The following is a 9,959-nucleotide window of genomic DNA, read 5'->3' as shown; positions in this document are numbered from 1 at the left end:
TCCCAACCCCAACCCCAACCCCAACCCAACCCCAACCCCAACCCCAACCCCAACCCCAACCCCTAGTCGATCGAAGTTGATTCTGAATTGATAATGAACAATTTATTTGACTATTCCTATCACTATGACTATCATCACTATTATATCACTGCTTATATCTGTTCATGACTATTATATCACTGTTTATGCGACTGCTCTATCACTATTGAAATTCAGTAACCCCTTTATGTATTGCACTTTTAGAGATAAGTCTTGATTATATTTTATTATTTATGCATATTATCCGTATCGCCATCAGGAGTACGACAGAATGTATGTAATCACGCGAGTTATATGCATTGGGTCGTATTCACTTATATTTATATTACATTTACATTCAGAACTTCAGCATTCAAACTAACATTCATGCAGGATTCACAAGAAGCTATGCCAAGCTTAAACATTCTATGCGTCGGGTAGGTGTGCGCAGGGAAGAGCTTCTTCCTGGAAAGGTACACAGCTGATGAATCTGGCGAAGAGTTCTACCGCATCTACGCTAAAAGAAAATAAAAGGCCACCATATTTTTCCATGAGCTGTCAATCGACGAAGAATTGTATCTCGAGGCGGACTACGACGCCATCATCTTCTTCGCAGATCTGAAGCATAACCTCAACACCTAAGAGAATATTTTACGTTGGCTCGAATTGAATTCGAAGAATAATGGCAAAAACTTGTTCTCTATCCCCGTGCGAGTCATTGTCATCAGCAAAAGAGAAACCCCCAATGCCCAAAAATGGAAGCAGGCATTGTAGAAGTAGCTAGCATGGATAATAGACCCCACCCAGGTCATCTACTACGATGAGGACGGCGACGAACATGAGGGAAAGCTAGATTAATTCTTTAATGCTCTCCTGCGTCACGCTGCAGAAGGAATCAAGTGCACGACTTATGTGTACTGGAAGATGTTTGGGGTTTCAGAGATGCTTAAGCATTTACAGACGAGTTTTAAAATTTACGGAAAAAGGTGCTATGAGGCTTACTACGGGAAGTATCGGAGCAATTTGCCAATAAAGAAGACCTGATTGATTGACTAAATTATATTTTTCATCGATCCTTGTATATCTAACGGATTTCATTCCGCTCTCAAATATCGGATGCCTCTCCCAAAAATCGTTTCATGGATTTATGCTATGAGGCTTTATGATATTAAATAAACTGGCCAATGGGTAATGCTCCTGATCGAACAGTCGACCAGCACTTCATGGATTCCTACCATCAAAAACAGTTTTCATTCTTGCAGGAGGAGCCGCTCTTTCATGTCGAGGACATTAAGTTCCCACTTTCTACAAAGGGGATGAGAGTTGTCGATGCGACTGGGAGGCGTGTTAAGCTAGCAGGAGGCAACTGGTCGGGAGGTCATATGTGCCGGCACACAGTTGACGGGCTCTAGTGTAGGCCCCTCCGGGATATTGCTGAACATATTCGATACGAGTTTAAAATGAACTGCATCCGCCTGACTTACTCTTTGCAGCTCTACTTCGACAACAACGTCGTGGATACTAAATACTTGCTGGCGAACCCTGACCTCCAAGGAAAAACCAGCATGTAGATATTTGATATCACTGTGAAGACCCTCACTGATGTGGGTTTGATGGTAATTCTCAACAATCATACCTCCACCTCGCAATGGTGCTGTTCCAATAACGACGGGGATGGGCTCTGGTGGTCGAGGCAGTACCCAGAATGCAAGTTCTTCGAATGCGCCGAGGACTTTGCCAAAAGATACGCCAACAATGAAAGAGTTATCGGAACCGATTTGAGAAATGAGCTTCGTAAGGCAAACGGAACGAATCCCACTTGGGGGGATGGTAACCCGTTGACCGATTGGAAGAGAGCAGCAAAGATTTCAGCAGAGATCACGTTAAAGCATGCCCCGCATTGGCTAATTTATGTAGCAGGCCTGAACTATCAACTTGATTTATCCTTTGTCAAAGAGAGTCCTCTTGAGCTTTCAGTTCCCAATAAATTATGCTATACTGGGCACTTCTATGGCTTTTCCTGGCCGATTCCTTCGTGGACAGTCTTTACTTATGAAAAATTCAAGAAGAAGCTATTTAACTCTCAGACTTATGTCCGAGCGCTGGGCTATCCGTTTCTGTTAGGGTAGTACGGCAACAATCAGCAAGATATCCCTTGGAAGTATCTGATGGCCTACATTGCAGAAACGGATATCGATTGGACGTACTGGGCTTTGGATGGATTCAAGTGTGATCGAGACAAGGATTAGACTTATGGAGTCTTCACGAATGACTTTGGAACTGCCAGGCATCCGGAAATGCTTGACGATATGATCAAAGTGGGCGTGCCTCCAAAGGCGCTGGCCAGATATCCAGAAATCCAAGCACAGAATGGAGTTAAAACCAGAGTATCGACTTCAATTAGCCCCAATCATGCATATCAGGGTCCAGCTAAAGATATTTCTGGCTCCAAATATAGCAAAAAACATGAAGCAGAAGATGACAGTAGCATTCAGGTTGTAAATTAGATCATTACTGGCCCTCATATTTAACAGAAAGTTCAGCAGGGGAATCAACAACCAGGGTACAGTCAAGTTGGAAATCAACAGCCAGGGTACAGTCAAGTTGGAAATCAACAACCAGGGTACAGTCAAGTTGGAAATCAACAGCCAGGGTACAGTCAAGTTGGAAATCAACAGCCAGGGTACAGTCAAGTTGGAAATCAACAGCCAGGGTACAGTCAAGTTGGAAATCAACAGCCAGGGTACAGTCAAGTTGGAAATCAACAACCAGGGTACAGTCAAGTTGGAAATCAACAGCCAGGGTACAGTCAAGTTGGAAATCAACAGCCAGGGTACAGTCAAGTTGGAAATCAACAACCAGGGTACAGTCAAGTTGGAAATCAGTCAAAACAACAAGTTTACTCAGGTCCCCAGTCTAATCAAAGTAGCTCTTCATATCAGCAACCCCCACAGCAAGGTCAGAACTCTTACAATCAGCAACCTAATTACAATCAACAGCAGGGCTATAACCAGCAACAACAGGGCTATAACCAGCAACAGCAAGGCAATTATAACCAAAATTATAACCAGCCACAGCAGGGCTATAGCCAGCAACAAGGGTCCAACTCATACAACCAGCAGCAAGCAGGATCGTAGAATCCAAAGCCAACTGAAAAGAACCAGTAGAAATAATTAAGCGCACAATAAAAAATAGCGAGAATGTACGGCGCATGATTCCTCTCATCGAATTTTAATCAATATTACTATGAGAATTTGATAACATACTTGCATCAATTATAAATTTAAATTGTTAATCGATTGGTACAGCTCAAATGCCATTATAATCATCTCCACTTATCTCTCTTTCTTTCTTCTTACTTCTCTTTAGTCTTGCATAGCTCTTCCTCCAGCACACTCAAGAGTGTCTTATACTTTTTGAAGACTTTGCGCTCGAAGAATGACCACTATCTCTCTCTGTGGGTCACTTCCCCTATTTCATCCCGCTCCAAGGCTCCTCGATTCTCATCTCCTCGATTGAACTGCACATGCGAGTAGGATTATCTAAATATCTTGCGGGCTTCCTATGGGTTAATTAAGGATGAATAATTTTTGAGTCCCGAAGTGTTATTCACGTTGTAGATGTTCAGAATCCGGTTCATGTTCTGCTTCACGAGAACATAGACTTCTTCGAGAAGAGAGCGATTGATTTAGTTCTCCTGTTGCACTTTTAGAATGATTTTATCTTTGAGGACAAAGCATGCGTAGAGTAAGGTCTAGTAATCATTGAGGAGCTGCTTCTTCACACTCTTCCACATATAATTTGGCTCATCCTCGTAATAGTAACAGTTTAGGATATCCCAGCTCTTCATGAATGCAGTGTCTTTGGTCAGTAACGCGTTTTGCATGTATTTAAAATAGTATTTTGTCATTTGGTAGTTCATTTGGTCTTGGAAATGCTCCAAGTTGATCGTGAATTTGCCTTAACGATTCATTTGCTCGAGTCTTCGGAATAAAAATTACTTCGCCTTCTGTCTGTTTTCTCTGGTACCCAAAAAGCTCAGTGTCATATTTTTGCGAGGAGGGGTAGGATCAAATATCATCATTTTGATGGCAGGAATTTCCCTTTCCAGTGCATTCTTGACACTTAACAATGAGGATTTGTGGTTGAGCTGGGCCAGATACAAACTAATGTTAAAATTATACTCCTATTTGCGGTTGGGCTATTCGAAGAAGTACATTATTTCCTTGCTCGTTTTCTCGATTTACTGCCGAGTGCCGATAATCGTAATCTACTTGTTCTTCTGTTGAATGTAGAAAAATGGGTGGTTTATCTACTTAAACGGCGACTCCCTGCATATTCTGAATTAGGCCATACCTTGCTTTTTTTTCAGGAAAGTCATGTTGTTTACGATTGTTTTGATTTCGTAAGGGTTTAGAAATATCCTTTCGACTTCGAGAGCACTCAATCTATTTTTAATGTCCTCAAATGCCTTGATAATGTTATCTTTGCTTCCTTTAATAAGCAGTTTGCACTGGGTTTCCAAAGAATAGCACTCCTCGTTCAGAAATCTGCGATGGTAGTGGACTGCAACCTGGTTGACTTTTTAAATTTGATTGACACCCGCATATCCGTGGCCAACTAACTTTTTGATAAATAGCGCAGGGATGGCGACATAGGCTTCGGTGATTCCCAGCTAGATTTGGAGTTCATTTATGATGGAATTGGTAATTTCGATGATTTCTTAAAATATCTTGATCTGCTCCTCGTTGCCAATGATGATGACTTCAGTGCTTTTCAAAAAAAAGTCCGTGGAGCTCCGGTTATTAATATCAAAATAGATCTGGGCTCCGATCTTTTCAAATAAGATATAATTGCTTTTCAAAATCAGTTGGATTTGTATTTTGTTCAAGAGGATGGCTTTTTTTTAGTTTTTGCTTTCCTTTTCCTTGCGATTCCCGAAATTGTTAATCCTTTGGAGCAACTCTTGGTTCTTCTGCAGAAAGACTTGGAACTTTTCCATGGCCTTTCGATTCAGCTCGTAAAGTTCGTCCTTGCGCCGATTAGCTGAGACAGCCTTAGTGCCGGAGGTTTTTTTGTCTTTTTTAGGAGTTGCTTCGAGATCCTACTCGTATTTCTCCTCTTTTATCATCTCACGAGCTGCCTTTTATTCGACCATTTTGATAAACTGATACATCCTCTCATACTACTCGCTGAATGGGAGAATATCCTCGTCTGATTCTTCTTCCAAGCTCCTCTTTTTGGAGTTGTTCATTTCCTCCACCTTCTTCACCCTCAGGATTTATTTCCTCTCTCTCTACACCCTTTACTTTTCCATTTATTTTTTATCGATGCATTACTTGCAGTAGAATGCTTCTTCCGGGATGTCTTCTATGGGAGGGTCGAGGCAATACACATGAAAGCCTTCATTGCATTCATCACAGATTATCAACTTTACATCGTCGTCTTCATAAGTTGTATGGCAGAGCTAGCAAATCATGTCTTCCAAGCGATCATTCCACTATTAACTCGTAATTTCAGTCGGCCTCAGACCTAAGTATCCCTTGCATTTTTTGGTACCGCATAGGCACTTGGTAAGGGGAGTGTTGTAAACATCAAACTGATAATTAAAAGTGAGCTCCTCATTCTCAGGAATGTCCCGGAGGGCAAATATGCCTATGCAGATTTCACCCAGAACATTCCATTTTTGAGTGATGCAATTGGGCTAGCAAGAGTGATTTATGAAACGGGCTAAGTTTCCTTTATATGTGGGATCAATCACCTATCCCTTTGATGTTTTCATGAGATAAGTGCATGCAGACTTTGAATACTCCTTAACTCGCATTTTACCCACTTCGGAGTTAATCGAAAACACTTATCCAATATACTGCATGATAAATTCCCCCCTCTTTATAAGCTACCCGGCGCAGAGACCCCATCCCTTTCCCCCAGCTGGAAATGGGTAGACATATGCATAGTCATGCTTCTGAAACTTTTTATTTTCGCAAAAATCACCGCAATTGCAGATTTCGTCGTCGCATTCCATTGAAATCATTCTGTTTAAGCATTTCTCCCCACAGTTATAGGAGACGTTGGTGTATTAAGGGCTTCTTCGAATGTAAAATTATATTTACTTGTCTGACTCAGCACGAATTCTGCAAAGGCAGCATTAAAGATCATCATTTTTTGGCGCTTTTCTTTTACGGTCCAAGTATATATTCTTTTTAAGGGGCGTGAAGAATTTCAAGCTGTCCTTCAGATACTTCAACCGAATCGGGTTCGATTTCATCAGTGAAACCATCTAAATTTTAATGTCAAGGAATGATGTGCATGTCTCGTTGAGACAATAAAAGAATGCTTACATCTTTTTTTATCGATTTTCGCTATTAAGGAACGATCACGATTTGCTTAGGCTGCTCAGGCTCTTCAATCTCTATTTCTCCTTCCTCTATCATTTTTTCTTGATTTTCGTGACTCATTGAGAATTCAAATATATAAATTATATGATATTTCATGCAATTGCCAATCATGCGGAACTCAGAACTCGAACTCAATACAGTATAGATTGATATTATTGGATGTAAATTATTTCGTTAAAAAGTTTTTATAGTTTCTTCTTTAATTTATCCAATATCTTTCATAGAGTTGCAAAGCTATTATAGTCACCCTATTAGTACCATTCTTGAGTTTCCTTGCAAAGCTTATGTTTAACCTTTTCTGGTCTGATTAGTATGGCATCTTCATAATTATGGTAACTTGCAATATGTGGTCTGCTTTCATTGAAAGTATGTGTCAATTGTATCCCTATTTTAGCATTCTTGTCATTTAGCAATGCACCTGAATTCGCTATAGAAAAGAGTCCAATATCTTATAATTCCTGAAATATATTTGAAAGTAGAGTAATAAAATTTATTAACGATCTTCAGAGAGAAACAGGGAGTCGTCAAGTATTTAGTTTTTGGGTTTTATAAAAGAATTTCAAATCTGATAAGTTTTTGTCTTTGATTGGGTTCGTCACTACTATGGGCTGCTTTCCTTCAAACTGGCTTTGAAATTATGTTTGAGGAGCTTTCATGGAAAATTTACTAGAGCTTTGGCTGCTCTCTTTCTTTTCTACAGTAAATGAGTCATCAGCTTTGCTTTATAATTAGTTTCTTGCCTTTTTTTTATCTTCGATTGCTTGTTTTAAACTCCACTTGCATTTGAGCGCCCCATAAAAGGCATATTGGCAGCCCTATGAATATAAAGAGTATTTACTTAATTTTATCTCTCCGACAGTCTAAGCTGTTCGAGTCGAAAGGGGCAACTCTCTTTTCCGAAAAATTTCCTTTATAGGTGCTAACTTTTGATGAGTGGATGGTGGCGAGCAGTAAGGACTGAGATTGGCGGTGATGATAAACTTAAACTGGGCCATAGTTATAAAACTATTTTTGGTACGTCGTCATGGGCATATTGAATCGGTTCGCCGCATATGAATGCTATCTGCTTGGATCCTTTCGGCGTTCATAATCACTCTGATTGGGCTTCAGAAAGCTCGCCTGGTCTAAATTGGTAACAATATCGTACTTGTTGTTTGCAAGCTAATCTGAACATTCTTTCGTACGTCGCTGCTGCCGAAGTTTGGCTTTCTAAAATTTTAGCAGCTGAAATGCATTCGTACCTTTGGGTTTGCTCTTTCAGTCTTGCGCTCGCCAATTTGTAATTTCTTGGCATAATAGTATTTTCTGATCATCTAAATTATGCACGAATTACTTCGAATTCAGAGAAGCTTTCGGCAATAATCTTCTCGAACAGAACGATCTTTCGGTCTATTTCTTGAAGGTCGAAAGCATACTGCTGTTCTAACTACAAGGATTCAACCTGAGGGGACTCATACGCTCTGATTTAGCCGATGAGCTATTTTAGTTACTTTTCAATTTCGTCCTAATGTATTTTCCGGTGCAGGAGAGTGTTGCTCTGATACTTTCGGAGCATTTTTTGGCTCAGCAACTCCTCCACTCTCTTTTCGTATAACTAAAGTCTTGTTAGTTATGTCTTTGGGGGCACTACTGCTATCTGCTATTTTTGCTCGGGAATCTGCAAGGAACTGAGACTAATTTCATTGGCCTTTTAGCTCGCGAGATTTAGACAATTGAAGGATTAGATGGAGGTGTTTTCATTTCTTCTTTTTCTCAGTATTGACAGCTTGTCGGTGCGTTGAGTGGCTTTCACCTCTTGTTTGTGTGTTTGACCCATGATATTTTCCCTAGGAAACAAAGTGTTTATCACATGGTGAATTGCTGATGAGTTTCCCCTTGGGCACGCATTTGGAGAGTATCGAATATTCCGGGCTTTTTCCAGCAGTATACTTCTTGAGTTCATTTTCGAACTGGATCTATCATTTGTGTGCAGAGAAGATTGTGCTGACATATTTTCCTTCATTTAGGGAAATTATAATAATTATTCTTCTTTAGTCATTCAGCAATTAGCATAGCTATGCGAATGTTCAATCACAAAAATATATTCAATTAAGGCAGAGCATCAGAGAATTGGTGACTCTTTTTGGTGATTACTGATGAACTGAGTATTGTAAGTTTGCTGCTGATGTTCAGAATTTTGCTAAAAATTGTCTTTCTCATATCTGAGTTGCGGATGAGTAATCTAGAATTACATCGATGAAGATTCCACTAAACAATTTCAATATTTCCCCATAATAATCAGCTTCAGAAACTGCAAACAACAAAATAAAGTAAGTGTACTGGTGACAAAATATATGTTAATCAGAGTAATTTACATGCATAGAAGCACGCACTGCAACATGGGGAGATTATTTTAATGAAATTAATTGATTAATTTATTGCTGAGAGTTGATATTGGATTGGATGGATCTATCATCAACAGCATTTTTGTTTTTTATTCTTCTGGTTGACTTCGAGCTTCCCGACTTTCTCTTGATCTCCTGTTTTTATGCCCACCCCTTGGCTTAAAGGAATGCTACCATTTTGGATTTTATCGAGGATGCCATTTGAAACTCTTTTGAAAGCCTCCTCCACCCTGTGATACTATTTGGAGTTAATTTATAAAAAGTTGAGCCCGTTTTCTTTGGCGATTTTCTCTCCTTACTCATAGGATACGGCCCTTTCATTTTCTAAGTCGTTTTTATTGCCGACCAGTAATATTTCCATGTGCGGGTTGCCATTGGTCTTGACCTCCTCGAGCCAATTTTTGATATGAGCAAAGGTCTCCCTCCTGGTGATGTCGTACACTAATAAAGCCCCGATGGCGCTACGGTAGTAAGATCGCGTGATGGACCTGAAATTTTATTGGCCGGCTGTGTCCCAAATTTGCAATTTGATGTTCTTTTCTTTGACAGAGATGGTCTTTGCGCCGAACTAGACCCCGATAGTGACATCATGAGTGGCTCTGGTCTTGTTTTAGATAAATTGAAGGACGATGCAGGACTTTCCGACTCCCGTGTCCCCAATCACGATGAACTTGAATAAGTAATGGTATGAATTCATTGTTAATTCCCAATTATTATATCGCTCAAATATTCAGAGCTTATGTAGGTTTGACAAATAGAAAATAATATATGAAATTAACGCATATTATTCTCGATAACTCTCAATTACAAAATTGAGAAATTGAAATGAATAAGTTTTGTAGTTCGAGAATGGACAATCATCTAATTTTGTCTGCATTTTTGGACTTCAACAGCTTCTCATAGATATCGTCCTTGTCTTTGGCCTTGCTGACCTTGGGCTCCGATTTGAATGAGCTGGAGGCCTTGATAATCTTTTCCTTTTTGAATCTGCTATCCTTTTTGAGTTAGTTATACTTCTAATGCACTTTCGTGGATACCTAGAGATTATTCATGTAGGATTTCGAGTTTTTTCTTTTGATCCCTGCGTCCTGTATGATCTTCATTGAGCTTTCCCGATCACTCTTCATTTCGTTTATCATCGCGCCTGTATTCTCTTTCT

At 39.9% G+C, this 9,959-nt stretch overlaps 1 protein-coding gene and 1 pseudogene across 1 annotated transcript; one reads left to right on the top strand and one right to left on the bottom strand.

The window, feature by feature from the left end:
- Positions 1 to 1,631: 1,631 nt before the first annotated feature.
- On the top strand, positions 1,632 to 3,214 carry LOC148298593 (uncharacterized). The gene is made up of 2 exons (XM_088276765.1): positions 1,632 to 1,855; positions 2,553 to 3,214. The coding sequence occupies exons 1-2, from the start codon at positions 1,632 to 1,634 to the stop codon at positions 3,193 to 3,195; spliced, it is 867 nt and encodes a 288-aa protein (XP_088132891.1). The 3' UTR covers positions 3,196 to 3,214.
- Positions 3,215 to 8,847: 5,633 nt separating this feature from the next.
- LOC148298592 (uncharacterized) lies at positions 8,848 to 9,497 on the bottom strand (annotated as a pseudogene).
- Between the last annotated feature and the right edge of the window lie 462 nt (positions 9,498 to 9,959).

Source organism: Brachycentrus maculatus, unplaced genomic scaffold (assembly GCF_059751285.1).
Source record: "Brachycentrus maculatus isolate JH-2025_06_01 unplaced genomic scaffold, ASM5975128v1 h1tg001832l, whole genome shotgun sequence".
Taxonomy (NCBI): Eukaryota; Metazoa; Arthropoda; class Insecta; order Trichoptera; family Brachycentridae; genus Brachycentrus; species Brachycentrus maculatus.
The sequence above is the reverse complement of the archived record's forward strand: the minus strand, read 5'-3'. Positions and strand labels throughout refer to the sequence as shown.

What these genes read in the sequence shown, in the direction of transcription:
- LOC148298593 (XM_088276765.1), top strand. Translation starts at nt 1,632, where the DNA reads ATGGTAATTCTCAACAATCATACCTCCACCTCGCAATGGTGCTGTTCC. An exon ending in ACTTGGGGGGATGGTAACCC is followed by an intron (nt 1,856 to 2,552) that starts GTTGACCGATTG and finishes CATATTTAACAG; the next exon opens with AAAGTTCAGCAGGGGAATCA.